The sequence below is a fragment of the Colius striatus genome, chromosome 4, assembly GCF_028858725.1.
Source record: "Colius striatus isolate bColStr4 chromosome 4, bColStr4.1.hap1, whole genome shotgun sequence".
Classification (NCBI taxonomy): Eukaryota; Metazoa; Chordata; class Aves; order Coliiformes; family Coliidae; genus Colius; species Colius striatus.
The window spans coordinates 16,348,299-16,368,513 of NC_084762.1; the positions used below are offsets into that span (position 1 = coordinate 16,348,299).

General features: G+C 36.0%; 1 protein-coding gene across 8 annotated transcripts in view; it reads left to right on the forward strand.

Annotated features, from left to right (window-relative positions):
* The window catches only part of RELCH (RAB11 binding and LisH domain, coiled-coil and HEAT repeat containing), an 81,680-nt gene that overhangs the window by 6,276 nt on the left and 55,189 nt on the right, over positions 1–20,215 (forward strand). For all 8 annotated transcript variants that reach the window (XM_061994612.1, XM_061994613.1, XM_061994615.1 and 5 more), the window contains exons 2-5: positions 11,550–11,639; positions 19,059–19,130; positions 19,244–19,299; positions 19,410–19,523. In XM_061994612.1, coding sequence (XP_061850596.1) covers positions 11,550–11,639; positions 19,059–19,130; positions 19,244–19,299; positions 19,410–19,523 — 332 coding nt within the window. The remainder of the gene's footprint in view (positions 1–11,549; positions 11,640–19,058; positions 19,131–19,243; positions 19,300–19,409; positions 19,524–20,215) is intronic.

Here is a 20,215-nt window from a genome sequence, read left to right on the forward strand (position 1 = left end):
TATATATAAATTGGCTATGTAAAACACAGCATCAGAAGTCTCTTTTCTGTGAGTATATAAAGACAAATGATAAAATCTTACGCTGTTGAATGTTCCAAGTTGTAACTCATTATGTTCAATGTGTTACTTGTATTTGGTTTTCTAATGTGTTGTAAAGATGAAGGTCTGAGAAACCAGCTGTGAATGCTGTGGCATAGGCTAAAACTGCAAGTGATCCAGCAAAGGCTTTAGGCCTTGTATTTTTATTTGATGGAGAAGCCTGAGACACGGCACAAAGTGCATTGAGTTTGTTGGATGAGAAGTTAAAAAAAAGTTGTGAAGACTTTTTTTGTTTTTAAGACAGACGGAGCTGAGAAAGCCCTTGAGAAATATGGAACTCTCTCCCCAGTGCACCATAGGGGTGAGGCAATTTGTTTCCTCCCTTCCTGCAATGTAGTGCTGCATGACAGTGATGCAACTCATTACTTCACTGTTGAATTGAAGGAAATACTATTATGTAAAAATAATAAGAATTTCTTATTTATATAACAAGTACTTTTTCATCTTGCTTTGATGCTCAAGAAGAGAGCTATCAGCTCTTCTATCAATTGACAAAACTGTTGGAGTAAGAGAAATCATGGCAAAAATAATCACAGAAACACAGTTGATGTGAGAAGGGGCCTCTAGAGGTCACTTAGTCCAATCTCCTGCTCAAGCAGGGACACCTAGAGCCAGTTGCCTAGGACTGATGTGTCCAAAGAAGGGCAATGAAGCTGGTGAAGGGTCTAGAGAACATGCCTTGTGAGGGGTGGCTGAGGGTCTAGACAAGAGGAGGCTGAGAGGAGACCTTATGATACTCTAGAACTAGTTGAAAGGAGACTGTGGTGAGATGGGTTTGGTCTCCTAAGTACTGAGTGACAGGACAAGAAGAAGTGACCTCAAGTTATCCAACCTAAACCTTATCTGTTTAATAGGAAAAAATTCTTCACTGAAAGGGTTGCCAAGTACGGGAACAGGATGCCCAGGGAAGCGGTTGAGTTGCCATCACTGGAGATACTTCAGTGTAGATGTGGAGCTGAGGGACATTTTTTAGTGGTGTTAGGTTTACTGTTGGAATTGATGATCTAAAGGTCTTTTTCAACCTGTGGACACATTCTGTGTCCAGATATTTAAAAGCTATCTCCCAAGGATGGTGACTCTAGGATGGAGGTCTGGGTAACCTATGTCAGTGCTTGGCCACCCTGACAGTAGAGGGATGATGTTCAGAAGAACCCTCATGTATTTCAGTTTTTGCCCACTGCCTCTTATCTTGTTGCTGGGCACTACTGTGAAGAGCCTGTCTCCATTCTCTTCTCACTTATACTTCCTATATTTATGCACATTGATGAGATCCCCCCTGAGAATGCACTTCTCCAGGCTGAACAGCCCCAGCTCTCAGCCTTTCCTTGCAGAAGAGATGCTTCTGTCTCTAGTTGCTAGTTCTTAATGGGTTTGGTTTGTTGTTTTAGGGTGAGTTTTTTCAGTTCTTTATATAATTTGTGTGGACGCATTTTAGTAAAACTTAACTGGAAAAATTAATACTGTACTGAAATAAATGTAGAAGTCAGGGAAAGCAGAACCTACTGGAATTGAAATATGAAGAAATCTGAGAGAATACAATGCTTGGGACTTAAGGTAGGTATTATCTATACACTTTAAGTAATCTGTCAGTAAAGACAGCAACTTAAGGACTAGACTGATGTAATTTTACTTGATGTCAGAGATTTTAACAGAAAGCTGGGTTACTGCAAAGAATGGAAAAATCCTCGCAATGCAAGTTAAGTGATATACTTCGGGAAATGCAATGCTGCAACATTGAGCATATGGTGTTACTTTGATGCTGTTGATGCTTTCCGATTTCTGCTGAAGCCAGCTGGGGTCTTGAGCTGGAAGAAATACCTCTGTGCCGTAGTTATCCCTTAGGTGGTTTTTGTTTATTTGTTTTGGGAAGATCTGGTAACTCAAGCATGCTGCTACACATATTTAGAAAGCCAGGCTGGGTTTGATGCTTTTGCCCAAGGTTGTTTGCCTCTGAACCTCAGTGGTCACTGCAGCAGCAATCAAATGACTTTATGCAGGGCTAACTTATGTTATTGGTGTGTCTCTTCATGAGATAACAGGTGCATCTGTATCTTAATTCAGTGAGCATGTTATTTCTGTGCTAGGGTGCAAGATCTATCTGTTTCCTCCTCGTAATTTCATCTTTCTCCTGAGCTGCTGCTGTGATTCTGTCATAGGAGTGAGAGTTCTTTTTGCTGCAACATATCTGCAAAGCATTTGCAGATTGCTTTTTTTTCTGCTGTTCTTGGCCAGCAAATATAGGTTAGTTTTCTTAAAGGAGCTTTAAGGTCTTCATCCTCATATACTGTCAAGGAATTTTTGTGGCTTGTTGTATGAAGTAGGTAAATATATTGATCATCAGTTTTCTGTCTGGTTCAAATTGCCCATTATGGACCAGTATTACCTGATTGTCTTGAATACCTGGTCAAAATGATTTTAAGTGGATTGCTTGGACACCTGGAAAGTTGGGGTTTTTTTAGTAGCTCTACTTAGCATAATTTTCTTTTTGTTTTATGGTGATCTGATAACTTCTTTTCAGAACATATCAACTTTGAAAATTCGGTAGGTCATCTTGAATAAGAATATCAGTGAGAGAGCAAAAGTGGCACTTGCAGTTGCAAAACAAGGTTGATAGGTTAGATACTTAAACTTAGTACCTGATGCAGTGAATTACTTTAAGGTTTGTAGTTCCATCTAAGAGTTACCATAGTGATGTGGAATGTGTTGATCTGGTAAAATTTACTCTGCAAGTTCAAAATGGTGTAAAAAATTGATGCATGTTTGCTTCTACCATAAAGGTTTTATGCTAGATCAGGTATCTGCTGCCTTGGATCAAATTTGCTTTGCTGTCTGATTCAGCATTGGTAAGCTTGGAACAAGTTAAAACACATCAGAAGCTTTAACAGCAGCAGCCATTTAAGATTTCTCAAAGTAATATTGCATCAGAGTTGTCTTGTAAATTTCATAAGGCATAAAGAAATTTACAGTATCATTTATGGGGACTCAGTTTAACTACTGTATTCATGTGTATTGCACAACGTATCTGTTTCAGTTGCTACATAATGCAACCACAAATACAAACTGAATTGAGGCTCACTTCTTAAGTGATAATGATATCTGGTTCTTTGATTTACTGTAGAAAGGACTTCATTAAAGGTCTTCATGTTCTTACATAATTTTGTATCTTCTGTGAATGCTATCCCTCTTGCTAGTTGGTTTATTCATGTACACATGTGCCATGCAGTACTAATATGAGGCTTAAGCATGTGCAAGTTAATATAAGAGGAGATTTATTCTTTCTCCCAGATAGTATCTATCCCCAGTTTCCTTAGCTTCTGCTGTTTTGTACCTGTGATACTGTGCAGAATATCTGAAAATTCCAGTTATTCAGGGACATGGTTTTCAAGATGACTATTTCCAGAAGAGAGCAGATTATCTGTGGCATGGCCATAAGGGCTAGTTTACTCTAGGTCTTGAATATTTAGGGTAGGTAAAATACCTTTCCACCAACAGAAACAGATCTAAAATAGATATGCTTCCATTTCATTAGGACTGAACTTCAAAAGTTCTTTTACTGTATCTGTAGGACAGAGAAGAAAAATAGTGGCAGAGCTGAGTAGTTTCTAAGGAAACTTATCAGTTGGGATCTGTTATCAGATGAGTACTTGCTAGTGTGCCTGTATCTCCAAAGTTAAAAACTAGGTTGGATGTGTTAAATGTAAATTACGCTCTACCCAGTAAAATATGTTGTACTGTGTCCTTTCCAGATGTATATGAAGGTTTTTTCCAGTCTTTGTTTTACAGTCCCATTAAAGTTTCAGCTTTGATCTAATTATGACATAATTTTCTTTTGGATGGAAAGTTTTCCGTCAGAGATGTCTCCGTGCAAGAAGGATTTCATGTGCATATTGGGTGGAAGAAGACCTGAACACATAATAGCACATCAGGAAAAACTTTGGCGCGTATTTTTAAAAGTCACATGGGAATACATGCTTTGTTATCTTAATAATAGTCTGTGAGTTGAAAAATATTGCAGAAGGGAGATTTTTTAGCTTCTCATTTTTCAGAGGTCTGAAAGAGTTTCTCAGAATTCAAAAATTTTGCCTGAATTCTCTCATAGCTGTAACTACATGGTTTTCTGATGTTTAGAATTCCCAACTACTTTTACTATATGGTAGTTCATAACATTTGACGTAACTTATTGCCATGTATTAAGTTGTAATGTGACTATTGGTTGAATTATCATGTGGTTTTTTTTAAAAAACTTCTAAGAAAATTAGCAATTCCATTTTCTAAAATAATTTTGTTCTGAAAAAGATATTTTTTAAGATCAGTTCAAGAATGAAGTACAATTTATTACTACTGCTGCAGTGAATTGCATCCCACAGTGATATTGGTATTTTTTTTTTTTCTTTCCTAGAAAACAGAAATAGCCTAGAAATAGCCATCATTGTCATGATGATAAAGAATAATTTTTGATGGCCTGTCATTCACTTACGTAACTGTCAACATCTAATTTTATTCCAAGAGAGGTGGGAAGACATTCACTTGACTTGGTTTGTAAGGAGAGTTGTACCTGTGACTAAACTGATGGGCCTAGTGAAATCCTATGTAGTAAAAATTTAATTTAGTGAAGAGATTGTATTATTATCAAATAAAAGTACTTCTGGTGGGTTAAGTGGCATGTGTGATACTGCTAATGCCAATGTTAAAACATTGCAACTTTTTCTGAAGTAAGAAACAAATGTTGTGGGTTGTTTTTTTTTAATTTGAAAGTGTGTGCTTGTGAAAGCAGAGCTTGGATAAATATTAAGAATTCTCTCTAAATATTTTATCTTATCTAGTAGCATGAACAAGGATCCATAGTAGTTTTTTCCAAGCCTGTGATGTATCATGTATTCTGGTCTGAAAAGTCTACAATAAATGACAAGTAGAACTATATTAATGTGGGGTGGTTTTTTTTTCTTCTCCAAATAGTGATGTGTGAGGATGGATTCCCAAAAAGTCTAGCTCATGGTTCTCTAATAGCATGATAGGCATAAGTTATCCAAACTAATAGGCTTTGGACTTACTATCTCCAAAAAAGGTTGTATTTTTCTGTGATATGTGTGAGCTATCTGCCTACCATATAATTCATGTAAAAATTGTGTTAAACTGGGACAGATTTTATCCTAGTATATAGACTATCCAGTGGAAAACAGCCTTGATCTTGGTTGGGAAAGATTCACTTTGTACTGCATCTTGTTCCCGTGGACGCTACTCAAAACTAAATTTCCAGTAGCCAGTTATTTGTCTGATCATTTAGAACATGGCTGGCCAGCTACTTCTCATCAAGTTAAAATATGAGAGTCTTGTTTCAGGGATACAGATAGTTGTCTGTACAAAGCAACAATTAGAGATGCAAAGTGAATTTTGTCTTAAGCATACTATTGTTATTAGTTCTTGAATTTCAAGGAAAAATATAGAGTTATTGGTCTTTGTATGCCCCATTTAGTTAATTCTTAGTACATGATGGTGTGATCTTGGAGAATGCCAACTTACTGGCTGCTTTACCAACTATTAATTTTTGAAATAAATGTAAATGCAGAGTAAATTCAAGTATCTTCTAAAAGACTTGTTTAATTTTGATTGTTTTTTTTCTCAAACCTTTCAAGAAGTAGTTGTTTTGTCTATGTTTTGAGCTGATTTTCAATGATATGCTCATGTAAAGGTTATTTAATGTATTTTTTGTAGAAGACTGCAAGTCACTTGTGTTTAATTCATGTACTGTGAAACTATGGCTAATGTCATCCTTCTTTGTGTCCCTTCAGGTAAGCTGGTAAAAATAAACTGGTTTTACCATCACAGTCAATGAAACCTCTTGAATATTATATTTGTCAGTGGAAGGGGATGTGTCACTTTTTTGAATTTTTTTATATTTTCCTCCTTATATAGTTATACTCAGCTTTCAGTAGAAGAGCTGAGTACGCCTAGGGAACAGAAGCTGTCAGTAGAAATCTGCGTGTCGTGCAGTTGACAGTTCTGGGAACAAGAAAGGAATTAAAATTCCTGTCTTCTGAAATGAAGCAATATTTTAAAAGATTCTGTGAGTTAATAAGCAAAACATAGTGGTGAAGCTGATTTTTAACTTTGCATTTTTCAACAAATGGATTAAAGAACTTCTTAGCTTTGAGTATCAAATATGAATCTTAGCTTTCTGGTGGTGTTAATCCTTTTCAAGGGTAGGAGTGGTAACAACAACTAAAACCAAACAAAAACTATACACAGGCTCTCTTTTACCATTCCAGTCTGTCTTCTGGCATTTCAGTAGTGTGAACTATGAAAAACCTATCTAACATGTTTTCTGTGCACCTGTGGCACTGTCTAGTTCAATATTGAAGCAATGTACTTTCTGGAATTCATACGTGCTTGTCAAATCCATTCTTGTTATAGTGCATTACCATTTCTGAAACATTAAACTGCTAGCAGTTATTTTTTTGCTATTCCCTAGGAAAACTTTCAGCAGAAAAGAATCACCGATGAAAAAGAAAAGTGGTTTAATTCAGAATACTAGAGTAAGAAATAAGACCATCTTTTCACAGGAGACTGTAAGAGTGTGCATATCACAACAGCAAAATGGCTTCTCACTGCTGTGTCACATGGGGATTTTTTTTCTAGAAAAGAAGCAGAATTCAGCCAAAGCATACTTACCCTTTTTGTTGGTTTCCCCCTGTAAGATTCTGCTTTGATTATTCTTTGCCAAATAACTTGAACCTAAGATTTTTATTTTAAGTTTATATTAAAAAGACAAAGTGAAGAAATATTTTCCTTAAAAAGATAAATTATTAAAGGAATTCTTTTTTCCTGAATGCTTTAGTTGAAATAATTCCACTCAGTATACTGCAAAAAAAGGGTCATGTTTCACATGGCTTAGGTGAGCTGTGTGTCTTATGAGCCTTTCCCTTGCCCAGTTCTTGTCCTTCAAACAGCCCTGCTGGTCTTCTTGGTGAAGGAGGTTATTGAATTGCCAGCAGAGAGGTACTGTTTTCACCTTCTGATCCTTTGACCAGGTACATCCTTTATGGAAGCATAGAATCTGGAGTTAAGTTAGTCCATAACATTCTGGATAGTGCCATTAGGAGATAAACCACTGCTGATGACTAACTACAAAGGCAATGGTGAGGAATGAGGTAACAGATACAGTTACCCCCATGGTGACATTTTGGGTGGGTGAAAGTCATGAGGCAGACCTGCTACTGTTCAGCTTTAGGTAGTCTTCAGCACAGCCCTGTCAGGCAGCATGTGTGTGCCATGGCTCTGCTGTTGATGATGTACTTGTGTTACCATGAGTCAGCAGAGTCAAGACTCTCTAAAACTCTATTTGCAGTGTTGGGTGCCTGGAGGATAGTTCCTCCTTAGCTTGCATACCAAGTGCTAAAAGAGCTCTCAATATATACATGAAGAAAATGAATATTCATACCAATCTAATGCATATGCTAGTACATTGCGACTTTAACTTAATTTGTCCATATATGGTCACAACTCACAACCTTGCAATTTCTGCTTGTGTTACTCAGCGGAACCAGGATGCTCAGTATTGATTGGCATCCAGAATACTTTTTAACACTCTTGCTTATCTTGTTTGTACAAAGTTTACACCAAAGGATCTTTCCTTCTTTGTATACAAACTAAGCAAACAGGGTCTGTTTCTCACAAAGACTTGCTTACCTGTCAAAGGTGGGGGTCTGTTCTTCTATTCTTTGAGTCCTTGATATCAGTAGCTTCCAAGCCATCACCTTCCTGGGTGATATTTTCAGTTAATTATCTCATATATCCCTCTCTTCTCACCATGTTATTTGACGGCTGATACCTTAGTAAGCTCTATCAGAAATCCCTCTTTGCTATTTAAACCCAGTGTCTTCAGTTCACAGTGCTTGGCTTTGTACCTTGAGAAGCTTCAATGAGTCATTCAATAAGATCCAGGTGCCATGGTATTTAATGGAAGCAAGTCCCCTGCTCTTCCGTCAGCCTTGGTTCACAGCAGCTGTGACTCGGGGCAGAGACTGTTCTGTAGTCAAAGCAGGCAAGAGCGTTGTGGTACTACAGGCTTTGTGGTACAAGTGTAAGAAGGTGAAGCTGCCATTTGGACCATGGCCAGCCTGGCTTTCGAGGTGGGCAGCAGAAACAAGTAGCTGCACCAGCATTGAAGCCAGAGGGAGCTTGAAAGAGCCACATCAGTGGGAGCTGTGGCAGTGAAACCATGTCTGACTGGGCTTTCCCTGGAGCTGGGACTTGGCAGGATATAACCTTAGCACTGATGAATCATTGATGCCTGTGGATCTAGTTTGGCCAGGAGATGTCTCAGCTCAAGTGCCGTGCTGAAACAGATGGCTCCTTACCTTAAAAGCAGAAACCATTTCTCTAGCCACACCACATATTTTAAAGGCAGTATCCTGTAACAAAGAAGTAGTAGAAGCCTTGTTGTATTATTTAAGCAAACCGTGTAGTTTGAATTGTATTATGGAAGCTATAATTTCCCAACTTGTTTGATTTCTGCAGTACGTATCATCTAGTGGGACACTCAGTTGAGATGAACTTGTTTAGTCTGGGTGTGTGCAGTCACCCCTGCTGTTTCACTTCCTTGAGCCTTTGTTTGGATTGCTCTGCAATGTTCTGTGTAGTTTCAGATTGCAGCAATATGATACATAAAGACAGTTTACAATGAAAATCTTATCTTCAGATTAAAACTGTGTTTATAATGACTTTGATTAATGACAGCTTGCTTGGGGGTAGATGGGGTAGGCCCTTTTGTCATGGGAAGGAGGATCATCATTACTGGGAGAGGGAAATAATGGTAGCAGGAAACAGGCCATGAAGTTGGTGTTCTTCAGCACACTCTTGTTTGATTTAGTCAATCTGAATCCAGATATTTGTGTCTATTTATAATGCCAGGTATGTAAAGGGTGTCAGATGTTTGCTCTTATGAACACTGTTATGATAAGGAGAATTCTAAATGGCAAATGTACAAGCTTTGATCCTACAAATTGCTGCTTAAGGCAGTTTCTGTGTGTTAAAATCGTAAGAATCCTTGGTTTTATTTGGTTTCTTTAAGGACTATTAGGTTGTAAAACTAATTGATGAGCAGTGAGTGGAAATAGTGAATTGTTGGATTTACTATTGCTGGTGCAATCTTAAATGACTTCAACTCTGTGTGTCCTGATACAGGCTTTGATTACCCCATGGTTTTTTACAGACAGCTGTTTTTTTTCAAGTGTATGGCTGCTTTGGCAAATAGGTTTGTTCTATGGCTAAATTTGTTTTATCAGTTTCATGGGAAAAGCCTTTTCCTCTAAAGCATGCTACTAGTCCTATGAAAAAGATTTTGTTACTTATGAATTTGGATGCTTCAGTAATTGTTATGTGATTGACTTAAACTGAAAATTTTAGCATTGTTTCTCTGTTACCTGCTTTGTAAGAAAACCAGAAAATCCATCTGTGGATATGGCAAGATTGCAAGAGGAAACAGAGTTGTCTGCTTTTGCAATAGTGATGTTATATATGAGACTTAAGTCACTTCTCTTAAACATCAGCTTTTCATTGAGATCTCTAGTTGAATCTTGTGTATTTCTTTAAGTGTAGTCTTGAATTTTATTTTAGAAAATGATCTTTCAGCTCTCAGTGAAACAGGAGCAGTACTTACTGAACAATGTGTTAGGTGTTTTGAAAAGTCATCTCTGAGGTCTTTCATACTGTGCATGCAAAATTCATGCTTATTTTCAAACATAATCACTCTAAATGTGTTTCCCTGCATATAAAATATGGTTTATTTTCACAACAATCCATTTTGCTGAGGCACTCTAAAAAGAAGAGGTTGTACTGTGCTGATAAATGCTATAGAACAGCCAGGAGAGAATTATTAAATCAAATTAATGACGGGAGGAAAATGCAGTGAGTAAGAACAGAACCTGCAAATGAACAGTGAGTTTTAAACTAAATACTGAATAGAGACTCGTTGAGGAGCAACAGTTTTGTTTCATTGCCTGAATGACAAAGCATAGTTGGGGGGGGGGGGGAAGTGGTTCAGTATAAAGTGAAGGCTATCATATATTTTCTGTCCATAAACCAGGCAAGTTAGGGTTGCCACGTGTTTTAGTTTTGGTGCTGTGTAATTTGACTGGAGTTGGCAAATTTAGTATTCTCTATAGCTTTTCAGGTTAGTGTAGATGCTTCAATCTCAATCCAGGTGTTCTTATTTTGTTCTAATGCTGGACTGTATGTAGAATATGTCATAAGACTGCAAGGGACAATTTAGGCTGAAACATAAAAAAGAAGTTCATTAATAGAATCTTTCTCTCCCACCCTCTCTCTTTCTCTACCTCCCTCTCTTTGACAATGCAGAATTTGGGGGTGATTTAAATACCTTCTGTGTTGTCAGTCAAACTCTGTCGTGACTAACAAGTGATGAAATTGCTTCTATTTCCACTGACAGTTATGAAGGTATTTGACAGCCCTATGGAATTTTTTCTTTGTTAACGTGATAACAGCTCTAATATAATTAAAATTTCTGATGTGCTACGTGGAAATTGATTTCAAAAGGGGGGGAAAGAAGTTACTAAATATAATTTCTGCATGTTCAATTGTGTTAGAAACGTGTTCTGTTTATTTTGAGTTCTGCCACAGGGTAGTTCTTCGTGCATATTTCTAACAAAAAAGGGACTGAGTGCTCCAACAGAACTGAAATTATCAAAATGGCGTTTTGTAGCTTGGTTTTTTTTTACCCCCCCAGAGGTGAAAAATGTCAAGTTTGGATAAAATCTTATGCTGGTTACTGAATTTCTTAATTGTTTGGTTTTTTGGGTTTTTTTAATGAACAATTCTAGAGTTAGAACATTACAGTTCAGGCTATTGCAAGTACATTTGCTTTGCTTTAATTTTGCTAGGTAATGGATTCCTTAGTAAATGTTGTATTAAGTGGGTATATACTTAAGCCAATGGCTAGATTAGGAGATATGCAGAAAAGTATTTGTTACCTTAAAACCATTAAATACTGAAGTACTGAATGTTAAAAAAGGTAAAAGGAAGGAGGATGTTTAGGGCATTTACAGATTTCTGTATAATGGGAACAGAACTGCTCAAAACTTGGTGCAAAACAGTTTGTTTGGTTTGTTGTCCATCTTCACCTGCATGTCCAAGGAAAGGTCCCTCGCCCTTGTTGAAAAGGGAAACACTCCTCATCTGCTGTGGGCAGGGTAGAAATACTGCCTTTTAGGGGGAGCAAGGGTAAATTTCTTACTGTGTCTGTTCGCTGAACTTAATGTAATGCTGTATTTTTCAAAGTTTATTAAAATACTCTTGGAGACAGACTTCTAGAAAATGCAAGAAAAAAATCAGTCTTACAGAACAAATGAGGAAATCTTTTGATTTCATCAAAGCCAGTCATCTTCCCAGGATTTTTTCTGATGCCTGTTTTTGGTTTCTTTTCTCCCCTTAAGATCGTGCTGGAAGCATCAGTACTCTTGATTCCTTAGATTTTGCAAGATATTCCGATGATGGCAATAGGGAAACAGATGAAAGAGTAGCAGGTAAGTTTTCTGTAAGATTTGGGAATCATGGAATGCTAACTTTACCATTGGACGTGCTGTTTCTAGTATAAATATGTTTAAATGAATATTCCTGAAGATGACAAGACTTCGCTGTGGTGATTTAACTAGTCAATGATATGATCATGTTTTAGACACTTCTACTATAATCGCTATAAGTATTCAGGTAAGTGTACTTCTGTGTGATTCCAGACATCACCAAGGTATGGAGCAATCAGTATCCTTGAAAATTATGCCTAATTTTTTGTCAATAGAACAATGTATTGATATTGCCTAAAGTACTACTGCTGTTTAGGTGAAACTTGCTAAAGTACTACCACATGGTTGATGGCTTTCTGATGTAAAGATCTATAGCAAGTCAGCTCTTAGGTATAACTTGTGTAGATCAAACCAGCATTTCCAAACCCTGAGTAAATTTGATATTTTTCTCAGTTCCATAAGTCTTCTTAGCTACAAATTTTCATTGTAATGTGTTTCTCTCCCATTTGATTTCCTGATTGTGTGATTGTTTCAAAGAAGTGACAGGGTTTTTTTCCTCTTGCAGTTGCTCTGAACTTTGGAGCTTGTGGCACTTTTAAACTTCAGGTTTTACAGTTATCTTGCCAAAGGCAGAGGCTGCTTTTCTCTTATATTTGACATTATTATAGTAATCTCTTTTGCGTGTGACCCACATTTGTCCAATTCAGACTTTTTTCCTAACTTCAGATACTAAGTTACACACAGCTTGTATAGAAAACCCCATAAAAGCTCTGTAGAAACTGCAACTGAAGTCTCTTTACTTCTCATCAGTTAATACTATTTAATGTCATGATCACATGAAGATTGTCCATGCTGTAAGTTTTGTTCACATAACTTACCTTTACGAAATGTGAAATGATGCAAGCTGCTATGTCTCTGTTCCACACTGTTATCTCTGCTATGAAGTGCTCTACAGAAACACTATCATGTTCTTAAGCAAAGAAAAGGCTGGTGAAACGTAGTTCTGTAAAAGGTCTTGATTTTGAGATGTCCTCTTTCGGTCAGTCTGAAATGGTAACCACTATGGATCCAGAGAGAAGAAGCAAAAGTGTTCGGAGAATCTCACTTTTCTTAGCTGTTTCTCAGGTAAATGATTGAATAAAATTAATGAACATGAAGCAAATTCAGGTATTTTGTTGCTCTGGTCTGGAATTATAGGTGCTTACCGATCTTTGATTTGTATTGAAACTTCAAGATTGTTGTTACTATCTAGTCAGTGTCTTTTTCAATATATGTAGCCACTTTCAAGGAAGTAATAGTGAATACATAGCTAATCTTCTAGACAAAGTGTGTCTAAGGAACTCAAGTCTTTATGTCCTAGAGTGCAAGGAGGAAACAAGCAAATTCCAAATATTTTCATTTTTTCATCATCTTGGTACACTTTTCCTGTTTCTATTCCATATTTCTTGGCAATAGTATTACTGAGAGAGTTAAATCTTTGCTTGGAGCTGTCTTTGGTAACTGAACTGGATTAGAGATGTGTGTAGAAAGTAAAGACCAGTCAGAATTTACATCCTGTAGAACCATTAATGACAAAATATTGATTCCTTCCAATATACAACTAACATACTTAAAATTAGATGTTACTTTTAAGTACATCTCAACTGCCGCGAGTCATAGACAAGCAAATTATATGACAGAATATTTACATTACATTTCTGTGTTCCTTTAGAGAATTTTTTCCAAGAGTTCTTGAAGTGATATAACAACTTAAACAAAGTAATACTGAATATTATTGCTGGATGCTTGTAAAGACTTGAAGTTTTCCAAGATGTCCTATTTCAACTTAACATTCTGATTCAATTATAATTACTTAAAATCTTATGCTTCAATTATTTTTAAAACCATCTTCTTGAACAGTCAACTTCTGAAAACTGCTAAGTATTTAACTGGCACGTGAAAAAAGTCAGTTTCAAAAGCTTTTCACATGCACTTCCTTCTTTGCATGAACCCTAGCTTGTAACTTCTGTTTTTGAAGTAGTTCTTAGATGCAAAGGCACGTAGAGACATCAGTAGAAGTCCACCCTGCTTATTTTTTCCTCGTAGTTATTCTCAGCAAAGAGCTTTGTTTAGGAGATGAAATTATATTCTGTTGTGAAAGCTTGAGGCCATGATTTGATAGTCCTATTTCACTTTGTTCTTGGGTTGAAGTTTGAATTGTTTATTTTTGTAAATGGTTTTCTCTTGCTGTTATCTTTGATTTTAACTATTTGGACAAAATCCACAAATTCCATATCAGCTAGTCAAATGTCAAATGAAGGATAGAAAGCAAATACACATCAGTCACTAAAAGAACTGGTCTCAAGTCAGAAGGATTTTAAAACTGAAGTTAGAACAAATACAGTAATACTATGTCAATGTTAGGAAGCACCAAGTCAAAATAAGTGCATGTATACCATTGTATTTGTTTTGCTATTATGGACAGTGTTGGGCTTAACTGCCATAATTTGCATTTTACTAATCCAAACGTTCCAGGAAATGACTATAGAAAGTCTTTTGTTTGAAATGGATTTCAGTATTTAAAATCTGTTAGCCCAATTCGTTCCATCTGGCATTAGAAGCAAATGTTGGCCAAGAAGCAAACATGTTTTGAAGTGCTGATGTGAACTTGTCACTTGGGAAATTCAAGTAAAGGAAGCTAAATGAGTGTCTTCTATAAGGTTACTGTTCACTTGACTGAAAAGATGCAAGTCACAAAAATCAGTCTACCTAACTGCAGTTTAGAAAACACCAGCTTTCTTTAACTATCCAAACTTAAAATATAGAGACCTTTGTAACAATTTGGATAATATATTTGTAATGCACAAAGAGTTTAAAAAAATATATGAATCCATAGAGCTTATGACTTACTACATGGAAACAACTTTTTCTCTAAGACTTTCAAATTTTTAATATAAATTCACATATTAAGTGCTTAAAACTTGGGGCAAGATGAAGTCAATACTCAAGGATTTATTAGGCTTAGTAAACCTCCCCTCCAACTGTTCATTTTTGTAAAACAACGAGAGAATTGAAAACTTGTTCCATTCCTGTAGAATCAGATTATGTCTAACTTGAAGTCAAATACCGACAGCATTTGGTGTAAATAGATCATCTGACATTTAATCAAAGGAACTGAATCTTCTGCCACATCTTAAATTCATAGTGAGCACAAGTGTGTGATCTAAACCCTGTATTTTCCATAATTCAAAATATTTAGTATTGCTAACCTGCCTTTAACATCTACTGTTCTGAGAAGCTGATAGTTTGAAAACCACAATGCTGTGTTTTCAATGATATTAAAATTAATTCTGATAGTCAAACTTCATTTCAATCATTTGTGTGTTCAGTTCTCCCTGCATTAGCATTGATTTCTGGCTAGACTATGTATCTCTTATTAGCAGAATAAAATACTGGCCCTGCCAGGATTTGAAGGGAAGAGACAAGCTTAAAAATCACTCGATTGTTTATCAGGATTTCATTTCTCTGGACTTAGGTTCACAGTTTCTGCTTTTTGTAGAGTCTTTTGTTTGTTTGTTAATAAGTACTATTATTGGTGTGCAATCAAAGTCAGTGGAGAATCTAAAAAAAACCCAACAAACAAGCAAAACAAACCCAAAACACAAAAGGCATCTGTAATACAACAATAATTTGCTAGCATTGTATGTTCAGTTTGTTCATCCTAGAAGTGAGTCTGTTTTTTCCTCTTCCCATTTCCTGTCTTAAGCCCTGTTAGGCACTTGTGAGCCTCTTGAATTTCCTTCCAGATTGAGAGTCTCCAAGGGTTGAACCTGAAAATGAGTCTGTTGTAGTTCAGGTCTTTGTAGCTAGTCTTGTCTCTAACTTTAAGTCATTAATGAGTCAAGTGTTGGCTTTCAGCTGTTACAACAATAAGTTCTCTTTTGGCTTGCTTGTGAGCTCACATGATGACCATAGATAAGATAATTCATATGTAGAATGTAAAATTCTACTATAATTAGAAAAATACTGTTTATACAAAGCAAGTACTGAAAGTTTTTAGATATAATGTTTATTTCTTCAACTTTTTGTCCTTGACGCAACAAGACTGCTCTTCACTTAGATCTTAAAGTGTCCAATATACAAATAGCAAATTTTTCTTAATCTATGGTCCAGTGGCTTATGAAGTCATTAATAACTGTAGATAAACAGAATAAGATCCTTGAGAAAGCTTCATTTTAAAATCTTGAAGCTGAGCAGACAAGCTACCACTCCTGACACATCTCTTTTCAGACATATTAGATTAGCTACATGAAAATGGAAACTAATCTGAAAATCTTAGTGTAATGCTTAGTTTCTTGTTTGAAAGATTCAACTCTTTTAAGTAGGGTTTTTTTCTGAATGTTAGCTGTAGTGAGAGAGACACTTAAACCAGTATTCTCCCCGAGGCAAAACAGGTTTTTCATAAATGGCCTTTTCTGATGGGAAGATAAACCAACCTCAGAGCTCCGAGTTTTGGTTCTCTGCTCTCCCAATTTAAAGGAGAATCCATCTGGTTCTTTCCAAGACTGTCTTGCAGACAACTTCTGTGCATCATTCTTGAGGTGTGTCATCTTCTTTCACCAAGTGCTATAATGAGTTAAACATGTTATCAGTTCAGTCCAGCATGAAGTTAAACTTTAGCTGGCTTTGTCAATGCTTTTGAAGGCTTAACTCTTCTATAGTACATAAGCTTTACAGCAGGAGAGGGGGAGAGAGACATCAAGTCATTTAAGAGTCAGTACTTGACAGTGGTTACAAAGAAGGTAGTTAGAGGTTGTTTATTTAAGAGAATGTCATATCATTAACGAATGGAGGGTTTCAGTGGTGATTTCCGTAGAACACATGCTGAGTTAAAAATCATTACAGATTTTGGCAGGAGTTTTCATTTCAGTACAGCTTTTAAAATAAAGATCTTTTAATCATAATTTAAATGTTATGCAAAATATGTTGTAACCATTCCCAAATATTTATGCTTATATAAGAGAAATCTACTAACTTCTTCAAATAAAAGTTAAATTTGTGACTGACTTAGATGCATCAAGGTTTGTATGGTGGCAATTATAATGATGGCATTAGTAAGACTGGGAGATGAGGTACAACTGTAACAGTGCTATGTTGTAGTAGAATTATGTGGCTGTTGTGACATGCTGCATAGCACAACTTTTCAAATATACTGTGTCCAGAATTTTCCACTGTATACAGAGAAACATGCAGCAGAGTAATCTACTTTTAAGGTTGAATGGGTAAAGTCCTAATGACTTGTAAGAATTTTCAGCATCATGACAGTTCACTAAAAACTAATTCTTGCCGTCTGACATGGGTTTGTCTGACATCAATTATTTGGCTTTCTATGCCTTCAGACATGTCTTACTCCTCTTCTCCTTAATGAGATTCCTCAGTTTCTCTAGTTTGTGTTGTTTTCCTAACTTTTTTTTATTATTATTATTATTATTTACATCATTCTAGTGCAGGGCACTCCTGATCTGCAACTGTTCTGGTCCTTTTATTTGTGTAAAATATTTTCGGTGTTGACACACAGTCATTCCCATGAGAAGAATTACTTAATTTGAATTCTTTGCTATTTTCAAAAACTAACAAATTAGTAGCTTACAACTTAGAATCCTAACTGTGAATTAGTAACCCAAATGCAAGCAAGTGCTAAAATCATTACTACTAGAGTATTTTCTAACTTTGTTGCACAGAAGTATTTGCAGATCAGCATTGCTGAATACTAGAGAGATTTTACATATTTTATTCATCGTATCCTCAGTTGTGCTTCTGTATTGCTGCAGTAAAATTCTGTGCATCAAACGAGTTACTTTCATGTAGCAAGTGTGTACTGTAGTTACTCCTTCAGTTTTTATGGATAAATGCAAACTGAGTGAATCTTTCTTTCCATGCATGCTAATTATCAAAAGATTCTTAGTAACAGATGTTCAAAAGAGGAAACTGGTTTATTTGCACTCTTCAGTAGCATCCCTCACAAGCAAGAGCCAATGCAGTGTTTCTGCCATGCATTCTTCTGTATAAATATTTCAAAATGCCAGATTAAATTGTTTCCAGGCAATGATTAAGAATCTCATTAATATTTTCTTATTAAAAGCAGCTAAAAACATTTTAAATTTTGCATGAGAATAATGTAAAAGTTACATAATCTATTTAGAGTAGTTCAGCACTTGCGGATGGTAGCTGTCCTGTGCTCAACTCTGCTAGTTAAGTACAAGAAACCTTTCTGCTAAGTGTATATTTAAGGGAGATCAGATGAATCTGAGAATTAATAAAATACCTGTATTTATCTCCTAATTCCTTAAATAGGTTCCTTTAGATGCTTTAATTATAAACGGCTCTAAAGAAAACATCTACTATATGTTTTGCAGAGGTACAGGGTTTTAAAATTTGAAGCCACAGTTACACATATGAACATCAAAACATGTGAAATTCTAGTGCAAACAAAGCATTGCTGGCCCTTCTTGGAGGAAACATTGGAACATGAGAAATGCATAACAGTGACTAGGGAGTTGGGGAGATGGAACAGGTCATGACAGCAATTAGAATGACATATTTTTGAATCTCTAAAGCTGACTCTAGATCATTGAAAATGATGTATAGTGTGGAATCCCTCAGCTTCTAAGAATAATAGAGCAAAAGACATTTTTGTTTTAAGCCTCTAAGTACAATAGGAGAGCTGCATATTTTGCCTTTTTTGGTCTTGTGCTTCTCTCAAATATATTAAACTAACTTAAAAATCTTAATTAACTCTAGGGATATTCTTAAAACTGCAAATTAAATAGAGTTTTAAAACAATATTATTCTTAGTAGTAAAATTAAGCATGTTTCAAGTTCTGCCATTTAAGCTACTAAAATTTCAGTGTATGACTTTATTTAAAAAACCCATCTGTAGTGTAAATAGGACAGTACATTCACTTCATGGCTTAAGCTTTGCTACATGGAGACAGCTTCCTCTGATGCCAGCGTGCTTTTGCTTCATTTATATCTGTCCTCCGATTGCCTGCATACTGTCCTTGCCCCAAGAAATCCAAACATTTGACAATGTGAGCTGATTGTGAGGATGAGGAAATAATAACAAGCATTTCCCAATAATATGCAAAGTTAAAAGCAAGGGAAAAAAAAAAGACCCCTAAACCTTCCAGCGAGTCCTTGTCAGACAGCTTGAAATTTTGATTTAGGTGACTTACGGCCAATGAAACTATGGAAAATGTTCACCAGTTTGCTTTCAGACCAACTCTGCTGCATGTGTTCATAAGTTCCATAAAGATTGCATGCTTTCTGTTTAATACAAACTGTATATTTTTTTTCACACCCATCCTTGCTTTTTATATTTTATTTTTGTTTCCCTTACCTTGGTTGGATACCTGTGTGTGTTTAATCCAAATCCCTGTCCAGTCCTGGAGTTTGAACTACGGAAAGCCAAGGAGACCATACAGGCCCTTCGAGCCAACCTGACTCAGGCCGCAGGTGGTGTACATAAACCTTTTCTTAAGACTCTATTTTGAAAAATGTAGAAGTAGTTGAGCTCACCCTATGTGAATGAGTAAAATTTAGGTTGTTTTTTTTATTTCCTTCTGCAGAAAACGAAGTTCCTTTGCAGGAACGAAAAAATTATAAATCAAGTCCTGAAATTCAGGTAGGTGGCTGGTGATAACTGAGCTTTGCATGGACATAAAGATGGATATGGTTTCCTAATTGGAAAAGAAAATGAACAAAGATGTAGTGTATTGTTTTCTTTTTTTCCAGGAGCCAATCAGACCTCTTGAGAAAAGAGCTCTAAATTTCCTAGTTAATGAATTTTTATTGAAGAATAGTTACAAGCTTACATCAATAACATTTTCAGATGAAAATCACGATCAGGTAAAAGTTTCTTATGTTGTTTTTTTTTAACATGCCTGCTTTCCATATTCTGATCTTGTTGTAAACTCAAGTGAATTTAAAAGAGATTTCCTGTGCATGTAGTTCGCTTCATACATGAGCACTCTATGAGCATTTTAGTGTATAAAGCACAGTTTGAAAACGCAATACTTTGAGGAGTATTTTCCAGAAATTTGTAGGAAGGAGACAGAATACTCATGTTTTTTAAAGGAAGCAAAACAAGAAGAAAAATACTGTGAGTTACAGATACTTATACCCTTTCCTGGATTGTGATGGATACTCTTTCAGCTAAACTCACAGATCTGGATATAGTAAAATTTTAACTCTTTCCTTAAATCATACTCAGTTGATTTATGCAGGATTTAAAATATACTCATTGTTTGTCATCTCCTGGGCATATACAGGTGTACAAGTATACTTAAGCATACTGTGACATTGAATACAGTCTTGGAGAAGCTCTCTGTAATAAGTTGTCACCTTGGCTATTTCCAGACATAGCTGTGCTTTGATACATTTTTCTGAAGATGATGTTTTCTGTCTTCATTGTCTTATATCTTATGGGAAAAATTTCTTCAAATGTTTGGAAGGTTCTAATTACTGATATTGGGTGAACAAAGCGCACAGTAACATCAGCACCCAATATATATTCATCACAAAACTGGAATATTGCCAGA